Source organism: Nelumbo nucifera, chromosome 3 (assembly GCF_055504915.1).
Source record: "Nelumbo nucifera cultivar China Antique chromosome 3, China Antique-T2T, whole genome shotgun sequence".
Lineage (NCBI taxonomy): Eukaryota > Viridiplantae > Streptophyta > Magnoliopsida > Proteales > Nelumbonaceae > Nelumbo > Nelumbo nucifera.
In genome coordinates, this window is record NC_142651.1 from 10,119,441 (window position 1) to 10,144,379 (window position 24,939).

The 24,939-nt window shown below is 37.9% G+C and overlaps 1 protein-coding gene across 1 annotated transcript; it reads right to left on the bottom strand.

The window, feature by feature from the left end:
- Positions 1–119: 119 nt before the first annotated feature.
- LOC104593238 (serine/arginine-rich splicing factor RSZ22A-like) lies at positions 120–22,764 on the bottom strand. Its single transcript, XM_010253006.3, has 6 exons — positions 22,625–22,764; positions 22,352–22,463; positions 12,527–12,615; positions 2,317–2,548; positions 802–921; positions 120–299 (listed from the first exon to the last, which is right to left on the bottom strand). Exons 2-6 carry the CDS (start codon positions 22,438–22,440, stop codon positions 275–277), a joined length of 555 nt encoding a protein of 184 aa, XP_010251308.1. The 5' UTR covers positions 22,441–22,463; positions 22,625–22,764; the 3' UTR covers positions 120–274.
- Positions 22,765–24,939: the final 2,175 nt, after the last annotated feature.

Consider the following 24,939-nt stretch of genomic DNA (forward strand, 5'->3'; position numbering starts at 1 on the left):
TCCCTTCTTCTATTCTTCTTTTTTTTGGCAGCTTAACCTCTCCAAGTTTCAGTATGCTGAAGAGAACATGTCCGAGCAAATTTGAGGAGTCAAAGCACCTCTTTTTGGCAGCTAAGAAATATATAGAAGCCATTTACTCAGGCGAAAAGAATTCCAAACAAACCCAAGATAAATATTTTTCTAATTTGTCAACCAGTCATTTTTCTATCAATTTTAACGACCATTCCTACTAATACTACAGAATTGCCAAGATTGAGTTGTGAGACAACATACTTCAGCTCCGACTCCGGCGTTGATCTCTGAAAACATAGATCAGACATTAGGATATATTGGATTCCATTGTCTAGAGAGAAGAATCATGAAAAAATTGGGGAATTTAACCATTTTATTGTTGGTAGAACAAAATTTCAACCTATACTGCAACTTCAGTCACCCACTAAATGGGCAAAATTACACTGAGCACTAAAATCATACCACAATTCTTTCCTTATTATTTCCTTTCTGTTTTTTCTTTTTTTTTTTTTTCTGGGGGGGAGGGTTTACCGTCTATTTCCTAATGACAAATCTAATACAAAGTGAGACCTATCCAAATACAAAGTGAGCAGGTTAGGCCATGACTACCATCAAGACTTTGGATGTGATCATCCACATTGAGGTGCTATGAGACAATCAATTGCTGTACCAGTTTGAAGGCTTAACTGCAAAGCAGGCCATTTACTAAATGGCTTCATACTCTCAACAGTCTTGGCCTTAGGGATTATGCATGTAAGAGAATCACAGATGAATAGAATAGTGGCATACCCATTAGCATAAGGCGAATCACGAGCATGGCGATATGGTGGGGACCTGCTGTAGCTGCGGCCACGGCGTGGTGTTATGCTGCGACGTCGTGGAGATCTTTTTCCTCGAGGGCTATAACTCCTGTAGCATAAAAAATGCCCTTTTTTGATATTGGCAAAATCAATAAACTGAAATATCCATGCAGTATGACACCGCACAGAAATCCTTTCAACTTTAATCAGTAGCATTTACACTTCACACTTTACAGGAAACTTCACAAACAAGATGATTAACCTGTATAAAGGACAGCCTGTCTACCTAGGGCATACACATTAAAGGAGATCAACAGTCAATCCTCATAATTAATGGTTCCCGTCAAGGTTTAAAAAAAGATATTACCCAATGCTAGTCCTGGATACCCAGGGTCATGGGAGGGGTGGACCACACACGGTCACATGGACCTATCCTCCAGCATTTTAAAACAAAGTGACCACTCTAAGAAATGAAGATCTTTCTCACACTTGTCAGCCAAAGGTTTTACCAATTCAAGTAATGGCCCACCCTTCTTTTATCTAATAGAAATTTCTTTTGTAAAAAATAGCCCCTATTCCACCAAGATTAAATTATATTACCTCACTCGTGGGATTCAAACTTCTAATCCTTTTACAAATCTTCCTAATTCTATTGAATTACCTTTTTTGAGAAAGTATCGTATTAAAGAAATCAAAAAATTACATCAGCCCATGACCCGTGTACATTGGAAATGTATAAGTATTGTACTACTATCTTATCCTTTTTATCTCATCTAAATATCTTTTTTCTTTTTTCCCCTTAAAAAAGATACCCCCAAAATTTAGGAATTTATATGAAAATTAAATTCCTACATAACATAAATGAGAAATTGGTACACATGAGCCAAAAATTAACCAGATCAGGAATTCTTTGGGGGTGGGGGGAGAAGAAGAAGAGGGAGCTGAATCCACATATCCACATATCCCATACCAGTATCCATATCTCAACATCATAGAATGCAAGGAGGTTAACGTCTCAGTCTTACAAAAAGCATTCTAAACTGAAGATTTCTTAACTACATAAAGTCTCCTAGGCTGAATCACTATGAACCATATGAACTTTCCTAAGAGAACCATTTTAACATCAACACTTGAATTCTATAAGCAACTTACTAAGAAATCCTAATTCCTAATAACCTTGCTTACTTTCACATGACAATAACTAAAATTTCCTTTGAGTTAAAAATTACATAATACAAGCAGCTAATATGTAAAATAAATACTTTGAACCAAGGTTCAAAATATCGGACTGTATCAAGGCTCACTTCCTTTTTTTTAGTTTTTTTTCAACCTGGTTCAGAGGGGTCGGTTTAAGGCCCATCTACCCCCTGAACCAGGTCAGACCCCAAAAACACCCACTGTAGGGGTGTATTGGGAGGTCACTGATTATCAGCCGATATGACCTGATACGCATCGAAATCCTTGCTTTGAACAACATATATTATGGAGAAAACTTGAAACATACCTACGACCATAACTTGGGCTCCTACGGTATCGTGGACTGGGGCTTCGACGCCGCCCACTTCCAAGGCCTCGTGACCCAATTCGTAAGCGACACTCTCGAGCAAAATGACCTGGTTCACCACATTCATAGCACTTCAAATCTTCACCTCCACCACGGCCACGTCCACCACCACCACGGCCTCCACCACCTCCCTTAGAATTATGAGAAAGCTCCACACGCCAGCCATTCTTCCCTGTTAAAATACTATATTAATAACTAAAAGCATCCAGTAAGCAGTAGCCAAAACACGAGTGAAAAAATAGAAAAAACAATTCCAGCCCAGCCAAATAAACACAATATATGCATTTATGCTGATGTTATTTTGGAAAGAAAATACTTATTTAACAGTTCATGACAGGACACCAGGTGAAAACAAGGTTCAATTGTTATATAAGAATAAATTAAACACCTAGAGGTGTATACCTCATCTGTTTGCATATGTATGCCAATATCAGCCCCAGCCATAGTTTTCAAGGCACCAAGGTGAAGTTAGCCAACATGGGAAACACCTAGTCACGTAGGCAGCCACCTAGGCATCAATTAGGCGATGGATCTTTTCTTTTTAAATAAAACCCTAAATCCTAGGGTAGTTCCCCAAGTTTCATAGCAACCAGGAATCATCTTTCACTAATAATTATAAACTTCAAACCAAAACATAGAAAAATCAACATATTCATGAGCAGGAAGAATCATGTATGTTGATTGGATGAAATGTTCAAGTTCTCCCTTGCTTCTTAGTTCAGGCTTTGAGGTCTTCAAGAGTTCAAGAGGCATCCACTACTTGTGTGTCAATTGAATCCAAATGAAAAGGAACATAAAAGAGAAGCTAGTATATGAATTATGATCATAAACTTAAAATATGAATATATTTAGTTTAATAATGTCTATTGTAATATTATATGACTAAAATATCATAAAAATATTTTATGGTGCCTTGTACAAAAATAGCTAGGTGCTTTGGTGAAGCGACCTTCCATGGGTGCCTTGTCACCTAGGTGTCACCTTGACAACTATGGTCCCAGCTAACCAAGGTCTTGGGTGGGTGCACCAGATAAGGTACTAACCCTTGGCATTTTGTTGCACGGAGTGGATACTCTCAAACCTGAACCTGCATTCTCAACAGGCAGTACATACAGGCAAACATAAACATAAAAAATAAATATTGATAGAAATGCAGGCAACAATATCAACCAGTTCATCTGTACAACTTTTGATAGATCAGAAATTCCTACTGCAACATATCAACTGTTAAAAGAATGAAATTAGAACATCCAAAACTCACATTACATAAAATATGCCTGTAGACATTAACTTGAACAAAAGCTTTTCTCAAAGTGTAGAGAGAAACATATGAAGCAGTTTTCAGCGACCAATTTCAGCAGAGTAGGCAGAATGCCACTTCAGGGGAAGTAGATTTATTATGATAGATATCAAGAAGGTTTTTTTGAAGGAAGCAATTTACAAACCCAGTCTACAAAAATCTACAATTGTAGGTCTATGAGGGCATATTTGGAGGATTATCAGGTCCTGCATGAGAACCCTACATCTCATTATTGGTTTCAGGGTCCTTGGACATCTTTCTCTTAGGGTCTGTTTGATTGCTGAGAAAGGTATGAGAAAGGGATGAGAAAAGGGAATATTCCCGAATGATTCTCTCTTTCTTGTGTTTGCTTACTGGTAAACAGTGTTTTGGGATGAGGAACTAGAGGGACGCGGGATCCCAAAATTTAGTGAGCGGGATCGCACCATTTTGGTGCGACCCCGGTGAGAAAAGAAAAGGCTAAGAAAATCTATCAGGTTTGTTAGAGCAAGAAGTCGACAAGCTCGTCTCCCCTTCGAAGCCGTTGTTCCAACTGCCATATCTCCGGTAGCTTCTCCGGCTATATCTGTGGAAGGTAACACAAGATCCATGAATCCCTCTCTCTAGCGGTCCTGTTCTACCCTTTTTTTGTTGTTTTTCGTTCCATTATTCCATACCTCCGCGAGTCGATCTTTTGGTGCTGAAGGCTTGTTCCACCCAAAGATGCTCAAAGAGTATTGAGCTTGATAATCTGAAAACCTATAAGTCTTTTTTTCTTTTTTCCTTTCTTTTATTCACGATTTTTTTTCTATCGTTCCAATTAATTTTGGTGAAAACATTCTAAGCTAGTATAATGTAATAAAAGTTATGTTTTCGTTCTTGCATTAAAGTTTCCTTTGTGCCTCCAACCTCGAACAACCTTCTAAGCAGAGGCCCAGAAGGCCAGAACCCAAGAAACTTAGTTGTCTTCGTCTTTCCTTTTTTTTCGCTTTTTTATTCATCAAATCTTGTTGGTTGTTTAGTTGTTTGTGGTCATCGTATAGAGTTCTTGGGTTTGGAGACAAGAATCTAAGATCTGGAGGAAACGTCTATATGGATTTCCAATAGGTTTTCAATTCCAAAGTAGATTTCAAGCGGACAAAGACATTGCTGCAGAGGCTTAGCAACAGACGCGGCGCTCTCGTTGAGTTAAATTTCAATTTGGCTTTCAGATTCAGATATTTAGTCTCACCATAACGTATGAAATTCTGTAAGAAAATTAATATTAGATATTGAGTTTTGGAGATGCAAAGATTCATTGGTCTTGATGGGGCTTTTCTTTCAGACAAGTGACGAGTAGATAGAAAATAGCAATTTGATGCTTGTATTTATGATTCTGATATTCATATCCAATGATATTATTAGTTTTGAGATTTATTTTGTAGTTGGCTACTTTTGTCTGAGACTCTAAGTTAAGATATAATCAATGCTTTGATTGGTGTTTAGCAGTAGCTGGTAAGGAATGAGTTATAACAAAGGATTTATAGAGAATTGAACTGCCAAAGTGGGTTTAGAGATTGGAAAAATTTGTTGGTTGTTCTATTTGTTTTTTTTTTCGAGTGTGTTGTCTGTTTCAAAATGAGAAATGGGAAGTGTTGACTTTTTATGCTGCTCCCAATTGTTGCCAGTGCACGAGGCTATTTCCAAGATTTGAACCAGGGTCACCCAAGTCCCAACGAAGCAACCCAACCATTGCACCAACACCCAGCCTCGTTAACATAAAAGGTACTATATTTATATTATTTAAACAATTTCTCCAATTGCAACCTCTTACTCAAAGAGAGAATCTGTGATCATATGAGTCTTCCTCTGCTCCTTTCTCATCTCTTCTTCTTTGCAATTGATTTTCTACCAAAATCTCAATTTAATGTAGTGTGATTTGATGTAGCAAGGATTTAGGTTCTTGCATCAAGATTTCTTTTGTACTTCCAAGCTTAAAAGACAGGCTGGTAGTCATTTTTTTTATGTTATAACTTTTATACAAGAGTTTCTTAGTATTGACTTGCCTAATAATTTATTTCTTTCTATTAGATTTTTTTTATAGGTCACCTCAATTCATTTCATTAGTGTAAGCAAATATGTACAATAGGGATCCAAGAACAGGGGTAAACTAAACCCCTAGGAAAAAGCAATTACAAACTGAGCCCAATACAATTGCTCCCTATATTCCCCTTGCTTAGCTAAAGAATCAGCCAGCTCATTTGCATCCTTTGGAACCCACTGAAATAGTAGTCATTTTTTTTTGCTAGGTAACACTAGAGAAATTTTATCATGAAACAGAGAATATATATATATATATAAGCTTCCAAAAGAGATACACAACTAAACAGAGAATATATATACACATCCCACCTTGAATGGAATTTAGATAGTGGGATCTCATAAATATCCATTTTTTTTTCTTTTCCTCTATACTTCGATTGGATCATGGTGGCATTATTGGTAATGCTTTTACTTGACTAATTTTTCTGGACTAACCTTATTTTTTTCTGGATCAACCTATTGATGCCCTGATACAAACAACCGAGACAGATAAAGGAAATGGAGATAGGACTTCATTTCCTAAAATTCCAGCTGCATATATGGGTATTGATTTCAGGTTATATGCTTATATCATGGTTCTATATCTAGTTTTGGAAGTTAAATATCATTTCTCAAGACTTATTTCTTGCTAAATTTAATTAAATATCTTAAATGTACAGTTCTTTTGTAGTACAATCTGTTAAAACTTACCATTTTGTATGTTTTAAAAGTTTTAATTATAGAGTACATCTAGAAAGAGTCCAGTTTTAGTGCTTTTGAACTTGAAGGGGTTTTGCTTTGATCCCAAATGATTTGATGACATGTAAAATGTAAGAACCACTTGACCAGATGCTGAGATGCTTTTCCATTTCACTTAAAAGATTTTTATCTTTTAAAAATTAAAAAGTATATCATTTCTTCTTTTTAAGATGGGACTTAACTGAAATCTGAAATGTAAAACCTTCACTACCCTCTTTTGGAAACAATACCCAAAATAGAGCCAATGATGGCAAGTTCACACCAAACTAATAACCAGAGCCAACAAACCAAAACTAATTTCCTCTTGGTTAACAGTGGAGTTAAAACTTCTTAGGTGGGTTTCAGTGAGGTTTTCCTTGATTTTAACACCTCAGACAGAAACCGATCAAGTTATCTTGAATTGTTGTTCTCATCAAAGACTGTAAGCCTGTAGCTCCTGAAGAATTTTAAATTCCATTACCACACAAATACAACATCATCAACCGAAGCCATGGTAAAAGTTCATTAATGGAAATTCCACGAGTTCATGTAGAATTTCAGAAAAAGGATAGCCATTTCTCCTACATAGCGCAGGCATTTACTTGCAAGCGTTTTTTCCTTTGTTGCTTACATGTTTTTTTTTATGCTTTTCCATTCCTTCACAATTTGTCATTATCTTTGGTTCTGTTTTACTAGTTTTCGTAGCAAAGGTTTCAATACAGTCATTTTGAAAAGGAGATATGTGGGAATGGGGAGAATACTTCAACAAGGTGGGAGCTACCACAAAAGTTTTTTCTCTGTTTTTCTATTCCATTATCACAAATCTCATTGGTCCCCTCTAGAGTTTCTCCTCTGCATTGCTTGTATTCTCTTGTCCTTAATGAGTATATCTCTTCCAAGTGACAAACTTTCCTGAGTTCTCTTCTATTGTCTCCTTACCCTAGGAAGTTTGAAGGAGTTGATTTGAGCTACAATTGGCTCTTGATTAGAAATCCTGACACTCGTTGAAATAGATGATGGTGATGGTGGTTTGGAGAATATGGAGGGAAATTTAAGGGTTCTAAAAAGAGTTAGAACTGGTTATCTGACTTTATTTTCTGTTTTAAACAGCAGAAAGTAAAATAGAAAAGATAAACAAGAAGCATAGAAGAGAAGGTTGCTTGTTAATCAGTTTTAACATGGCAGCATTTGAACTGGACTTGAAGAAAAATCACTTATTCAAATGCACTGGACTCGGGAGTGATGTATAAGTGATCATGCAATACATGTTGTTGAATCTTAGTATTTTGTTTGACATTGGTATGATAGGCATATACTAGGGGTGCAACTTCGGTACCCAAACTGCTGATTTTACATTGCCTTGGGCTTAGGTCCATTCAAAATGTAACTTAGCATATATTGCATGGTCACTTATACAAGTTTCAAACTTAGCATATACAAATGTGAGAGTATATACTAGATTTCAGCAACAAATAATCATATATACTTCCAAAAAACAGCTTTAGCATAAAAGAAAAGACAAGACAAGAGAAAGACGAACCAGAAGAGAGGGGCTGCACACATAAGTAGTGCTGTCACACTAAATATCTAGCTCCATGGTAGCTTCCTACAATCAGTCACTTGTTTGTCTATAAAAATTACTATTTGTTACACTTGTTTTTGTTGTATATGGTGAATATATGATATTAGAGATGTGTCCAAATGTTTTCTACAAATTATTTTGTATTTCTTATACTTTTGTGTGTTTTATTGCTTCATTTCTTTTAGAACACTAGAAAGAAGGGAGTGGAGTTATAATCTTTGTTTGAGGGTGTATTCTTCATATTCATACTTTCATATGCCAAAAATATTGATAATTGTTTATTTTTAGATATAATTTTTTTCCTGAAAGGAAGTGATATAGGAGATGACATGTCAGATTTGAGATTTTCTAAATATATATTGATGGGTAGTGTGATTATTGTTGTAAAATTTTGAAGCTTTTTTTGAGTCATTAGATTTCCTAACTGATATTTGAGTCATTAAAGAGAGTATTTACTTTTCCAGCATGTAAATTATATAGGCATTCTAGAATGAATTCCCCAATTTATTTATTTATTTGTTTGTTTATTTATTTTCTATGAATAGATGGAGCAAAATTTGCTTTATGCAATTGTTGGGGCTGCAACTGCTACGGTTGCAATTACATTTTCATTGTTGCAAGAATATGTGGATTATATTGATAGGGAACCATCCGTGAACCGGGATTTTGAACGAAGGGATTTATTTGATAGATTATATGGGCAAAAAGAAATAGATTGTTATAACCAATTGAGAATGGGGAAAGCAGCCTTTGCAAGGCTATGCAAGATTATTCGTGAGACAGGAAGAATACATGATACAATGATGTGCACGGTAGAAAAACAAGTGACACGCTTCCTACACATATTGGCACACAACGTTAGGAATAGAACAATGGGCTTTCATTTCAGTTGGTCTGGTGAGACTGTGAGCCGTCATTTCAACAACGTATTGAATGCTTTGTTGAGCTTGGAGGATAGGTACTTGATTCAACCAAGTGGTACTGAAACACCTCCAGAAATTAGAAACCGACATGATTTTTGGCCATATTTCAAGGTAATTAAGTGATAAAGTCTTTTTTATGACGTATACACCCAAAAAAATGAAGAATAAAAAACTTAAATCTATTGGCAGAATTGTGTTGGGGCAATCGATGGCTCACACCTCCCTGTGAAAGTCCCTTCTACTGATGTTGCTAGGTTTCGAGGTCGTAAATCTTATCCCACACAAAACATCCTTGTTGCATGCACTTTCAATTTGTTGTTCACATATGTATTACCTGGTTGGGATGGTGTCGCATCGGATTCTCACATGCTGAACAATGCTCTGAGGAGAGAGCATAAATTAGAAGTCCCTCAAGGTAGTAATAAACTCTCACAAGAGACATTTTTATTTAATAGGTAAGTATGTACGTGTTTTCTAACTTTTTATATTTTAAATAGGTAAATATTATCTTGTAGACGCAGGATTTTCATTAAAGACGGGGTTCATTACTCCATATCGAAACACACGATACCATCTAAAGGAATGGGGTGCACATCAACCCGAGAACCCAAAAGAACTGTTCAACCTTCGACACTCATCACTTAGAAATGCCGTTGAACGGATCTTTGGGGTATTGAAGAAACGCTTTCCAATCTTTGGTATCTCAGCAACATTACCCTTTTAAGTCACAGGTGAATATTGTGTCTGCATGCCGCATCTTACACAACCATGTCATGGGTGTGGATCCGTATGATTTCATCATGCGTCAGTATGATCGAGAAGCAATTGATACTGAGATGATGCAGGAATTGATGATTTAAATGAAGATAGAGCAAACAATACACTCCCAACTATCTCAACGAGCTAGTAGAAATGAACAATCAAGGGAATGAATTCGTCTCAGAGAAGAAATAGCTACCCAAATGTGGGCTGATTATGTCTTGTATCGATCTAGGGCTCGACATTAATTTCTTCCTGTTGTTTAACTCTTTCTTTCTAATATAACTTTTGTTGTATAACCTTTTTTCTGTGTGCACTCACTTCTTTAACTGATTAGGATGTTTGATTTTATTAATTGCCTATTGCTATTTATACAAAAATACCTTGTATTAATTGATGTTATGGATATATATTGTCGATTTGCATTGTTCATTTGATTGGCATGAAACAGAAATGGACTCTTCTAGCTCTCAGCCTGAAAACAAGACTAGAAAAACAAATATGAGTTGGACAAGGGACATGGATAATTTACTCATTGACACACTTGCTGAGCAGGTCAACCTTGGAAACATCCAATGTTGACAAAAGTTTCAAATCACCGGCTTACACTGCAGCGGCACGTGCTATTAGCACTAAGTTTTCAGTTGAATGTACTCAATGACACATACGAAATAGGCTGAAAACAATCAAGCGGAATTTTGTAATATTACCTTTTGAATCAAAGTGGCTTTGCGTAGAATGATTCAACCAAGACAATAGATGCAACACCTGATGTTTGGGCTACATATATTGAGGTAAAATAGATTAACAACACTTATACTTTAAACACTTGGTTTACAAATTATATGAAAGATGACTTATTAGTACGAAAGGTGACTTATTATGGAACTCCCATGGTAAATGAGCAGGCACATCTAGAGGCAAAGCAGTTTAGACGAAAAAGCATTCCAAACTATGACCAATTGGCATTGGTATGTGGAAATGATCAAGTGACTGGAAATGGTGCCTTTACAGCCAAGGAGCTAAACAAGCAAGATGCAATGTCTGCAACTACCACTAGTGCAACACCGAATGTTGAGCATGTGTTTGATGACATTGATGAGGCTGAGAATTCTGGAGATCCAAACCTTCAAGCAAAGCTGGTGGAGGGAAGTAGTTTTGCAGAAGGAAGAATTTTAGGAAAACGGAAGTCATATGCTGCAATTGTTGTTGAACAAGTGCAAGACATTGCTACACATCTCGGGAAACTTGCATCTGCAGTTGAGAGAGGGTTTGGTTTATTTAGCAAGGAAAAGGTGTATGCCGATGTTTTGTGCCTAGAAGGATGTTCAGTGGCATTTTTTATGAAAGCATGGGACTTCTTAGTTGAGTCTGAAAGTTGAGTTATGACATTTTACAGAGTGGAGCCAAATTTGAGGAAGGCATGGCTTCAAATGAAGTTAGGGCCTCCATATTGAAGGGATGGATAAAAAACTTAAACTATTATAACTCACATTTATTAACAAACTAGGTACTAATTATATATGACAAAAACTTATTTTGATGGTTGAGCCTTTGCGTCCATTTTGTATATTTTTTGGGGATGCATTGGCAATTTGATTGTTGTCCCTTTTTTTTGCAATGGTCAATCTACTTGTATTAGGTGGAATGAATGGTTATATTTTACCACAAATGGATTTATTGGTATATGGATGATTATGACTACATGGAATGAATAGGTTGAACTATTAGCATTGATGAACTAATTACAGGTTAAAGACAAATTCAAATGATTTATTGATGTATGTATGACTTTTTGAATGAAATATGTTATTGAATGCAACTTCTTTGATGTACCAACAGGTCCAAATAATAGAGCAATTTTAGTTCCTAGTAATTTCTTTTATGAATGCATGCACAGGTTTTTTATGGATGAGTACATTGAGTTGACCTATGAACAAATTCTATGATAAATGAGCAGGTCCAAATAATTAAGCATTTCTTACTCTTTTTAAGTAAAATTTTTGAATGAGCAAGTTTAATAACACTATCATGCCATGTGGCAAGTTCAATCATATGTGTCATACATTTGGGGGGTGCAAGTTGTCATAAAAGTAAATTACATGCAATTTTTTAGTTGAAAAAATTTCTCAGCAAACAAACACTAGAAAGTGGATTTTCTCACAAAAATTTTCTCAGCAAACAAACACATTATAACTAACTGAGAAAATAAATTTTCCTTTTCTCATCCCATCCTTTCTCAGTCCAATTTTCTCAGCAATCAAACAGACCCTTAGTGACAATAACTATAATCCAAGTTGTTCTTGATCTCTTCATGATTTGTTGGACCATGTTTCTGTATCAACTTAACTTATTTAGTTAAGTGTTTATTTTATTTAGTTAAAGCAATCCATGTGTTTATCTCAGTCTTGAATATAGAATCCAACATAGGTTTCTTTATCTTTTTGTATAAAAAGAGTGCTTGGGTCCCAAAAAGGTTTTAAGATGCATGATTGCTTTTACAGCAAGCATGAGGGGGAAAAGTCTTTGACTCTCAAATTTGCATTTTGGCCATCAGCACTGACATCAAAAACCATCTTTAAAGGTAAATCTCCCAGATGAACAATGAGAATGTTGACCATGAGCAGCAAATAAATCAAGTTATATAAGGATTGGAGTCAAAACTACAGAATCATCTAATGAAAGTTAGCTGGCAAAAATATTACACTAAATAAAATCAAAATGAAAACATGAACTAATAGACATATTTATTGTGGGCAAAGCACCAAGATAAACAACTTAACTAGAAAAATTATAATTTCTACTTACCATCCAATGCACGAATTGCATCCAAAGCATCTCTACGATCATCAAACTCAACAAATGCATAACCCGGTGGCTTTCTAGCCACCCAGACACTGCATTAATTTCAGCGAAGATAGATAGAGGTGAAAACAAAAATGATGTATCATTTGAAATCAATATTAACACACAACTAAAAAGATTCTGTTGATATGCTCAATCAGACAAAATATAAAACCAACAAAAAACACCAAGTACAGAAATAGACTTCAGAAACATAAATTCGAATGTTGAGGAAAACCAATGAAAACAAGGCTGTCCTCCATGGGGTAGGCCCAAGAAATAAAATTGCAACACAGTGTGTCAAGAATGAACAGCAATGCCTTGGCCAAAAGTTGTCTTTTTTCTTGCTTTTTTCTTCCCAAACTCTGCAGGTCTCAATCTATGTTTGTGAACTTGTTAGAAGATTGCCAAAAGTTGATATCTCTTCCCTTGTGGATTTCATCAAAGGATTTGCAACCCTCCTTTGAAGATCATAAAGACATTGCAAGGAAGATATCTGAATTTCAATTAGATGTTTAGGGAAAAAGCTGCATGTTTCACATTGTCATGCAGAGAGAAATGATTGGACTGGGGACTTACTAATGGTTACATATTAGTTCTACATACGCTTTCTCACTGTTCACCTCTTTTAACAATCACGTAAGAAAGAGAGCCTTAATAACTGATCCTTAGCATAAGCCTATAGTTTTCATTTTAACTTTGATTTCAAACGTTGGACCATGCTCAATCATTTTTATGAAGCTTCATACACAAGCTTGAATTCACAATAGCTAGTATAGCTCTATAATGATTGTATTGTCACTTCATATAAACAACATGTTGTGTTTCCCCCAACAGACATTTCATTTCTCCTTGTCTGCTTTTTTCTCTCTTTATATGACCTGTGTCTTTCTTTAATGTTATGTCATAAAACTACCATTAATCACTATGACTATAAAAGCCATTATTAGCATGTTATTTAGGATTGTTTTTTTCCTTTACAGTAACAACAGAGATATATCGAGATATTAATATAAAAAGGTGGGAAATGGGGGAGAATGGAGGACAAAAACCTAGAGCTTTACATAGGAAGAAAAGGAAATTTCAACATCAATGAAGTAGAATTGTAAATGCCCATAAGGAAACCAAGGTCCATCTATGCATGGCCGAATACCAATATACTTCCTCCATTTAACACCAACTCTATCCAAACAGTCTACCAAAGAATTGGTAGTTCATTGGACAGATCTGAAAAAGATGTTCACTCTAGAAGCCAAATATCTAGTCATATATTCTTGTAGTGATGACTCTCCAGTTTAGGACTATCTTATCATTACAACAATAACATAAAGTATTTTATAGAAGTTCATGTGAAACACTGTATGTTATATTAAAACAACAAAAAAGAAGAAGAAAATTTAAGGCAGTGCCATGCAGCCCTTCTAGAAGTACAAAGCAAGGGTGCCAAATATTAATCTCTCCAGAAATGGTAAATAATATTAAATTAATAGATAGTTTTCCAAAGCAGGAAAGAAAAAGAAAGTCAAAGTGGAAACTCCTTATAAGGTGTATCCTTTCTTCTGGTATCTTGTTTATGAGGGTTAACTAGCAAGTTTTTTGCTTTCTTCAGCTTGGATCAATTGAGCCCCATCCAGGTGGTACAAGAACTGTCATGCTAAGTGCCCAGTGTCAGCACGGCTATAGCCTTTACTTTCAAGGTGTGCTGATAACACCACTAACAAGCAATTTTGATTTTCCTTTTATTATTAACCCAGAAGGGCATAAGAGTCACTCAAGCTTAATTCTTTTTTTTTATCAGTGAAAATGATTTTATTAAAAAAGAGAATATTAGTACAGAGAATGGGTAGCCTCGGCTACCCCAATGTCCAAAGACATTCCACCTAAAATTTGCTTTGTAGACTTACAACAGAGCCCAAAAACAATGTTCCCTGTTAGCCCCTTGCTTTGCTAGCTGATCCACAAACCCATTTGCTGCTCTTGGAGTCCACTGAAATAAAACCTGCATATCCTTTGTGGAGTGATTAATTTTCTTAACCTCATTTCTGAATACCCATGGAGCCTTTCCATCCTGCTTCAGCCAGCTTATCACCACTTTGGAGTCGCCTTCTACAACCAACTTCCTTACACCTATTTCCGAGGCCTTTTGTATACCGAAACCAGAGCTTTTAGTTCAGCTGTAATGGAGTCTCCCCACCCAATAGGGCCGGAAAACAGCCCCACTGCATTCCCCCTGTCATCTCTAATGACCCCACCAATACCAGCCATGCCTGGGTTGCCAAAACTGCTCCCATCAAAGTTTAATTCGAGGAATCCCGCTTCAGGAGGATTGCAGCTTCTTACTACCTTCTTTTTAGCAGATGACGAGGAAGCTACAGTCCTCCAGTTCCTGATTATATCATTCACAGTAAAGTCTAAGAATGACTCCATTGATTTTACCCATGAAGTCACTTTTAACATAATCCCCTCTATCAGTAATTCCTTACACCTTTTCTTCCCTTCAAAAATCCTAGATTTCTTTCTTCCCATAACATCAAAGTACTGCTGCCCGTGTGCATCTCCATAAGGTTTTCCCCCTTCTCTATGGCCACCTGAAAGTGGAGGCTTCAAACAAATTCCCCAGGCTCACCGGGGTATCCCACCTGCAACCAAAGAGAGAAAAGAACCACTCCCCTATGCTGCTAGCTATAGGACAGGAAACAAAAATATGAAGAGCAGTTTCACCATTAGATTCACACAAACAACACCAATTAGGTGAAAGGCACCAGCCAGGCCTCCTCTGCATCAGATCACAGGTGTAAATTGCACCATGGTAAACTTCCAACAAAAGGCACCCACTTTAGGGGGAATAGGGCGACACCAGACTTCACGGAATGGAAAATGGACCCCAGGTTGAAAAGAAGTCAAAGCTTTGAAGAAGGACGCACAACTGAACTCACCAAGGGGGTTAGGAATCCAAATTCTAGTGTCTTGCTTGGTAGAATCTATACAAATCCCATCAAGCAACTAAATAATAGCAGACACCAAATCCAACTCCGAGCCACGCACATTTCTGCGGAGACCCAGGTTCCAAGCATACCCAGATTGCGAGGGAGAGGGGGACAGGAAATCAGCAACCGGTTTTCCTTTAAAGTGGGACAGAGCAAAAACTGAAGGGAATAAAGTCTTTAAAGAAGAGTCACCCACCCAAACATCTTCCCAAAATTTGACTTTGTTACCTGAGTTGAGATCAAACCTGACATGATCGAGGAACAATGGGAGGAGTTTGTGAATCGCTTTCCACGGTGAAGCACTAGAAACCTTATAAGACACTCCAGCACCCCAACCATTTTCAGAGAGCCCATGAATACTAGTCACAATTTTGTGCCACAACCTATCTGTTTCTTGTGGGAACCTCCATAACCACTTTCCTAGTAGAGACTCATTCTTTTCCTTCAACCTTCCTAACCCCAATCCTCCAAATTCTTTCCTCCTAGTTACAAGATCCCATCTTACTAAATGATCCATCTTCTTCTCGCCCGGTTCCCACAAGAAATCCCTCATTATTCTCTCTAATTTCTTTCTCACAGCTTGAGGCAAACTAAACACCGAGAGGTAGTAAACTAGAAGGTTTGCTAGGGTAGACTTGATAAGAGTAATCCTTCCCCCCAAAGAGATATAATTCCTCTTCCACACCGCAAGTTTCTTTTCAAACCTTTCCACAACCGGATTCCAAAAATCTATGCTTCTAAGATTTGCACCAAGGGGGAGCCCTAAATACTTGAGTGGCCACTCACTGCTTAAACATCCTTGTTCCTCGGCCCAGACATTAAGCTCTTCTGGTGCTAAATTGATCCCTACCACCTGGCTCTTGTGGAGATTCACTCTTAGATTTGTCACTTTTTCAAAGAGTTTTACCAACATTCTCAGATTTTTTGCCCCTAACTCATCACCAGCCTCACAGAAGATAATGATGTCATCCGCGAATTGTAGATGAGTTAGCACCACCCTCTCCTTTCCTACTTTCCAACCCCTTAACAATCCTACCTTGCCTTCGAGATCAATCTGCTAAAGACCTCAGCTAAAATGGTGAAGAGGAAAGGGGACAAAGGGTCCCCTTGTCTCACACCTCTTAGTGCACCAAAGAAGTCTTTAACTACACCACTCACCAACACCGAAAAATGGGAAGATTGAAGACATCCTTTAATCCATATACACCATCTTGCCCCAAAACCACACTTCCTCAAAGCTTAAACTAAGAACTCCCAATCCACCAAGTCATAGGCTTTCTCTAGATCTAATTTACACACAATGCCCTTCCTTCGCTACCTTGAAATCCTCCACACACTCATTGGCAATGAGTATTTGATCTGAAATTTGTCTATCTTGGATGAAGGCCCCTTGAAAATGAGATATGATTGACGAGAGGGCCTTTTTTAACCGAATAGAGAGGACTTTTGCAAGGATTTTATACTGACTTGTCACCAGGCTGATTGGCCTAAAATCCTTAGGGTGGCAGGCACCAGATTTCTTGGGAACCAACGCAATGAAAGTGGCATTTACCCCTTTACTGACAATCCCCCTATCACAAAACTCCACAAAGACTCGCATCAAATCATCCTTTAGCCATTCCCAACAATCCTGGTAGAAAGCAATAGTGAATCCATCGGGCCCGGGAGCTTTAGAGCGGTCCATGGAAAAAACTGCTTCCTTCACCTCATCTAATTCAAAATTTCTCTCCAGACTCCTACTAACGGCAGCTTCTAGGACTGGCCAATCAAAACCTCCCAACTTCCATCTTTCTGAGATAGGCCTTCTTAAGATTGATTTAAAATGATCCACCAAAGACTCTGCAATCTCGTCATGATTAGTTAAAGTGCGACCCTCCAATTCTAACATAGAGATCAAATTCTTCCTTTTTCTCCCATTCGCAACCATGTGAAAATATTTTGCATTCCCATCCCCTTCTTTGATCCAGCGCACTCTTGATTTCCACCTCCAAGTCATTTCTCCTCTAAGGAGTGTAGAATCCAGCTCTTTTCTTAAATTAAATCTCTCCTCTCTTTCTCCTACACCCAATGAGCCAGATACCTCCTTTTTATTTAATTCTTCAATCCTGTTTATAAGAGAAGCCTTCCTCTCTTCTATCCTCCTGAACTTATTCAGATTCCACTCCTTGATTTATGCTTTTAAATTCCGAAGCTTCCTTCGAAATCTAATCCCTTCCCACACAACTTGGGGGTTATCTTCCTTCCACCACTCCTCAACCTTACACATAAACTCCAGGACCGTTAACCACATGTTCTCAAATCTAAAAGGCATCAGCCCTTCGTCGTTCAACCCTTGTCCAATACATATCGGCCAGTGATCTGAGGTGACCCTAGGCAGCGTCCTGCCCACCATGTTACTCCAATGTTGCTCCCAGTCCAAAGACACAAGAAACCTATCCAACTTTGAGCACATCGGGTTCTCCTGACAGTTAGTCTAGGTATATCTATATTGTCCAGTCCCGATTTCCTTCAGTTCAAATGTGTCTATAAAATTATTATATCTTTCCATACTAGTGGTTATCCTTTGTCTTAGATTGTTCGATTCGGCAGTATGTCTGATCACATTAAAATCCCCCCAAGCACCACGGGCCTTGCCACAAACCTCTCACATCTGCCAATTTTTCCCACATCTCATTCCTTTCCCTATACGAATTAGGCCCATAAACATTCGTCAACACCCAGTTAAAATTATCATCCAAATTCTGCAATTTTAGCGACACTAAGAGCCAACCTATTTGTTCCTCCAAACATTCCACCGTATTCTCATTCCACATAGTGACTATTCCTCCTAATGCACCACACGACAGAGCCATTGTCCAACCTATGTCTCTACCTCCCCAAACACTTCTTACCCACCTTCTATCAATCTCTTGTGCCTTAGACTCTTGGAACATCACCACATCTGGTTTTTCTCTACTTAACACTTCCTTTACGATTCTTCTTTTTGCTACCCTCCCCAACCCTCTAACATTCCAGCTTAAGATCTTCATATCATCATCACAGCATTTACCCCAATTTGTCTTTAATCTTCATCATGTCCTTCCACCTATCCCACCACCCCTCACCCTCTTACCACACCCTCCTCTCTGTTTTTTCAGATCCCTTACCCGCCTCTTGTCTAGTTTTTCCTTCTCAATCAGCCCCTTCTTCTGAGACTTGTCTGGGCCTAAATGCGAAAGTTTCAGCCCCAACTTCTCAGCCCACTTCCTTAGCGTTAACTCCTCATCAGATTCACCCTCCCCCTAATCCTCAACTTCCTTCTCTCTATCTTCTACCATCCTTGTTTTCCTGCCATCATCCTCTCTGCTATCCCCCACAACATCAGTTGTTGCAACCTCCCCCACCACATCCCTAGCTCCCCCGACAGTCTGGGCACCTACAATATTTTGAGGCTCTCTGTGAAAATGGTTCTCGGTTGTAGTGTCTGCAAGGATAGCACAATCACCATTAGTAACCTTCACACAGTTACCTTGGATACCTGGTAAACCTAGAATGAAAATAGGATGACTCAGTGAGGGCATACAGATGGCATCCCCAGATCCTGACTTAGTGAGTGTTGCTGGTTGGTCAATTTCTTTCTGAATCAAATGGCCATGGCCTGGATCTGGCACTTTAACCTTGATTGGTGCATTAGCGTTTATCTCCTGGCTCACCTCACTCAATCCTAAAGATGCTCCCTGACATTATCTATAGCTTTGGTTTGGTTCCTCCTCCTTTGACGGCAAGTTTTCTACAGCACCTGAAGACCTTATGGCTGTCAGAAGTTCCAGACTAGACTAAATCTGACCAGCTTGATCGTCTAGATTAAGCTTAAAAAAAGCTTCCATGTCGCCCAGCTCCAATTCCAAACCTTGGTCGCAACTAGCTAAGGAGTTTTCACCCGAACTAGAAAACTCTAATTCTTCCTCCGTGTCACACCAATCTAACTCGCTAACTATCTGTGTATTAGTTCTCCGCCGAGAAAATCTTGGATTAGGGTGCTCTGTCACCCTCTTTGGCCATGGGTTCCATCTCAAATCGCCCCCATTCTGCCTCCTGTTCGAAGTCAGAGAAGAAGACGATGATAGACCCTTGGTTCTGTTTATCAAAGGTCCCACGGGTTGCCTCACGTGATGACTTAAAGCATCATGTGACACCTTTGTCCTATTTTCTGTTCAGTGGGCCGAGTTGAACAGGTTTGAGCCGACTCGGACCACTGGCTCGTCTAAGGTCTGGTCGATTAATTTACTCCCTAGTGGGCCCACCCCATTCTCTACTCCAGCCCCATTCATTAATATCTCTTTAAAAGAGAAATCTCCCACTTCCCTAACCCCATTTTTTGAATACATTTCTTTTTCTAGAATCCGACCCTTCCAGACTATTGGCTTTTCAACTTCCTTAGCAGTACATAAATTACCATGTTTCTTACGCAACTGTCTTGCGCCTTCTCTGTCGCCACCACGTGTCACCCAACAAGCCACGTCACCATCTTCTTCAACCTTCGAACTCCCATTCCACAATGCTGCTTCCAACTCCGACGCTACCCATATCTTGCTCCATGAGCCCTTAACTAACAGTTCGAACGACCGAGGTACTGTGTCAGGCTTCACTCCTGCAATTCACAATCCAGCAGCCTTCAGATCTGTTTTCTTGTAGGAGATGAAAACACCACCCAACGCAGCTGCAATTTTCTCCAGCAGGCACTTTCGCCATTGATTGAAAGGTAGGCCAACCAGCTTCAACCAAAAGTCACCATTGTTGAAAGTCTTCAAGTTACAGCAAGGACACCAGTTCTCCACCATTATAATGCCCTCCTTGGTTTGAACTGTGGTGAAACCTACCTTCTCCAACCCCACATCCAGTATCGCCTTGTTCTCTTCAAATGGTATGAGGATGATCGTTTGCTTCAACCCCAACTTCTTGGAAATTTCTTCCTGGGCATGTTTCCAATCTCCCGCTTTGTTCTTCGCAGAGAGGACTAGTTTCCTCCTCCAGTCTTCACTTTCTCCTTCCAACAATATCTTGGGAACAGGAGTGGAGAGGGAGACCAATGTGTTCTCATTTTCCTCTGTATCAATTTCTAACCCCAACTTCTCCAGTCTTTTCCTTCTCTCCTTCATTTCCTCCTTCGGCCCCACCTTTCTCTCCATCATTCTATCTTCTTCTTGCTTTTGCTTCTCCACCTACCCTTGAAACTCTATTCTTCGAACGCTAGTGACAAATCGATGCAATTCATTAGCAAACCCGATCCAACCCCCCATATTTTTGCCTTCAAGTATAATAATCATCTGTTTTCTCCCCTTTTCAAATCTCTCTTCCAAGGTCACAAACCAGCCTCTTGAGTTCCTTCTTCTACTTGCCAAATATTCTTTGCTAGGTGTTTTGAAGTTATCCCTCCAGTTCGAGCACCAACTGACATTCACTGCTCCATCGGGGAAGGTTTGGAACCAAAATATCGCCTCCCCCACCAGAAAAATTGTCCCTCTTCTACCTTCCCTAATCTTCAATGCGAAAACCTTATGATGAAGCATCTCCTCCACCAGCAGTTCTTTGGATTCCACCTTTAAGAGCCTTCTCCTTTTCCTTACTGGTGAAAACTCTCCTTCTCCAGCACGAACCATCTTCCTCGTTGGGAGAGATTCTTTTGCCTTGGCCTAGGAGAGGAAAAATCCTCAAGCTTAATTCTTTCAAACCACTAACCACTAAAAGAAGAAGAGAAAAAAGGACATCAAGGATAACAATAACAGAAAGCAAGCTCTAGGATATACATGCTTCTCTCTTCTGTCTGATTTTAGGACTCGCTATTTTTATTTTTTGTTGATTGGTAACTTTGGACTCACTATTTTATTGATAATCACTGTTGCACCTTGACAATCGAGCACATTAATTAACTAGGCTTGATGACATCTATTGCTTAACCTATAACACAAATAGATACACACAAAATGCCATAATAACAAAGAGAAGTCTTCCAAAAAACAGTTACTTTAACCAAGAAGAGAGAGAATATCCCACAAATAGATGCACAACATTTTAACCCCCACAAAACAACTTGGACAATAAAATGACGCCAAATCCGTGAAGGGTTTTATGATAGATAAATAGGTGGCAAGTTGTTGCGGTACCTGTTCTTTCTTGGAGCATGGAAAATATATAAACCTTATTGATCAAAAAAAATATAGAAACCTTTTAAAGAGCAACCTCCGAAGCAAATGTTTAGTCTTTAGGAGAAGTGACCAGGTCCAGTGAGCGAAGGCTTTAAATGGTGGTTGGAGGTGTTGGATTTAGCATTAGCAAAGGTGCCCATTGAAGCCAAAAACGTTAGAAGCTTCAATAATTTCTGCCTAAAGACATCCATGGAAGGGGAGAGAGATTGAAACCACAAAGGTTGTGAGCTTCCAATGTTCTCGTCCTTAACAATGAAAAATAACGTGCTCAATATAATCAAAGCAGCTGTGGAAACTGAGTTACAAGTCCCCCTTTAGATAACACCTTTCATCAAAGAGAAATCCCATATATACAACGAAATATGCTTTCCTCGAATTCGTGATACGGTTATCAGGAAAGAAAATAAATTAATAAATAAACAACGCGCACCAAATATAATAAGAAATTGAAACAATGACAAAAATTTTAAGTCATTATCTACATTCCAATTTTTTTTAGATAAAATCAGCACCATTATCATGGTATACAGAGACCTAAAACAAATAAAGACGAACAAATTCTGCCTTTCGTCTATCAAAGTAGAAAATTGAAGGAATAAAAAATAGAAAAAGATTACCTCCGAAGAACACCATAAACTCGAAATTCATCTTCGAGTTCTCTTTCTGTAACTCTCGGATCCAAGTTCCCAACATATACTCGAGACATTATTATGCCAGACCAACTGTAGCCTAACGATCGAAGAAAAAGGGCATGAAATTTACACAAGCCTCGCAAGATAACAGTAACCCTCTCTGACGAGGACGAAAGAGCTAGGGTTTTCTTGATTGTTTACATGCAAGCCCGCAAAAGAAATGCAATTCAAATCACATACAAGAAATTCCGAGCTTACCACGAAAGAAAACAATAGGGTTTTAGTTTCAATCAACAAGAATACGCGCGAAGGACTCTGAAAATGGTAATTTTGAGACGGAGCTACTGAAAATCTGAAATACGAATAACTTCCAAGTTGTACGGATTTTTTAAAGCTGCTAATGGGTTGAATGATCCGCTTTCGCTCCCGGCTCCCGTTTAAAAGGAAAAGGAGAAAAGGCTCTTTTGACGGTGGATAATATCACCATGCTACCCATAAAGACGCTACCACACGTACTCACATTACCCGTACATTGGGCTTTAGTTTGGAAGAATATAAATTCAAATATGTATTTTTATTATTTTATATGTATTTATATTTGTATTCTTTCTAAACCGAGCCTTCAAAACATTTTTACATGAATGACGTATGAGATGTTCTCGTTGTACGGCGGTAATATCTTGTCTAGCTTGTGGGCACAGTTGTTATTTGTTAAGACTTAAGAGCAGATCCGGATACCGGATTCGTCCATGTATCGAAATTGCGTTTGGCGCGTTTAAACCTTAAATTGTAGATACTCTACTTAAAAATGTATTACTTAACCCGTACTAAGTACAGGGCCAATAATATGAAGTATTTCAAATTTTCATTTTTTAAATCATTTATATTAAAAACTTAATTTTTTATTTGACGTAAGAGAGTTACCATATTTTATCTAAGAAATGACCATGTACTAAATACAAAGCAATCACACATGTATCATTTTGATTTTTACTTTTTTTATTTATTATAATAATATTATTTTATTTGAATTTCACTATATTATAAATAAAATAATATTACTATAAATAGTATTAGGTACTATAAATAATCTTAGCTAAGCTACTCGAGAAGCCACCAAATGAACTTCAACAAAGAACTGCTTGAATGACTATAGAATTAATTGCAATTTTGGGCTTTGTGTTTTTTCCAAGCATTTTTTTTCTAGAGAAATTATATTATGTCTTTATCTTTCAAATCTTCCCACCAACTACCGATATGAGATATCTAGGGCTGTTCATGGGTCAGTTTATTGAGATTTTTTCAACCGACCCGACCTGGTCGGGTTACCTAAAATTGAAATTGAAACCGACCCTGTGTTAAGTAAAATCGACCTGGTCGGTTTGAGTCAGTTTGGGTCGATTTCAACTCTAAGTTCAACCATGGTAATAAATTGATAAATTGGGTGTCAGAAAAGTAGCTAACAACATCATCCATCAAGGAAAGCACATAAATTAAGAGAAAACAGGCCAATAACTTTGTGAAGCAAGAATACCCCCCATGTGCCTGTGTGGTACAAGTTTGGGTTGTAACTAGGAATTAACTATTAAGTTGGTTCGGTTTGGGTCGGTTTTGATTTTGACATATAAAAACCGAAACCGACCGGTGCTAAAGAAAACCCAACCGACTTGAATTGGGTCGGACCGGATTGATCGGGTTGGGTCTTCTTATGAACAGCCCTAGAGATATCAATTAATCTGCTCTCCTCATTGCTCAAATGAGCAGCAACACCTAACCACCAATAAATGGCGCATAATCTAAATACATTTCTATTTTTAAACCATTTTTCATCTGATAGGATAGGAATTTCACGGTGTTAGATGAATTCTGAATAACCTTGGAAAGAACCTTGTTGAGTTTGATAGTAGCAAGTTTTAGAAACCTATAGACTGGGTGTTTGAGTGCAACGGTTGTTCAAATCTAAGTCGGGAATTAGAACCCCTTGTTTGTACGGTCAAAGTGGAAAAATAAAAACATAAAAAGATAATTCAACTAATAACTAACAAAAGAAATAGGGAAAATTAAAATAAAGATGAGAATAATAACATGGAAAAAAATTTAACATCTGGTGTGAAAAATATATAGTTGGTAATGAATCCAATATGATAAGATCATAAAACAATACACACATCTGAGTGATTAGTAGTAAGTAATTTTAAAAAGTAATATACATGCGCATGTTCTACGATTGGATTGGATTAAAAACCAAACAGAGAAATAATGCATTTCACATCACAACCTAGACAACAAAACCAATGTTCAGAAACAATTGAAGAAAAACCAACGTTTGAAACAAATCCATCAAAGAAAAAAAAAAGGTTTCTCAAAAGCAGTAGAAAGAGAGAGGAGAAATGATGCCTGTTTATTTGCCATCCTTTGACAAAGCATCACACAACAATAAATGGGCGATATCCCCACCACTTTCCAAATTTAAAGTGACCCATAAAATGAGCTAATTCATGTCAACTTCTTCTGTCAAAAGAAAAGTCACACTTGAGGCTAATGGTAATACTCTTCAGGTAAAATGTCTTTGA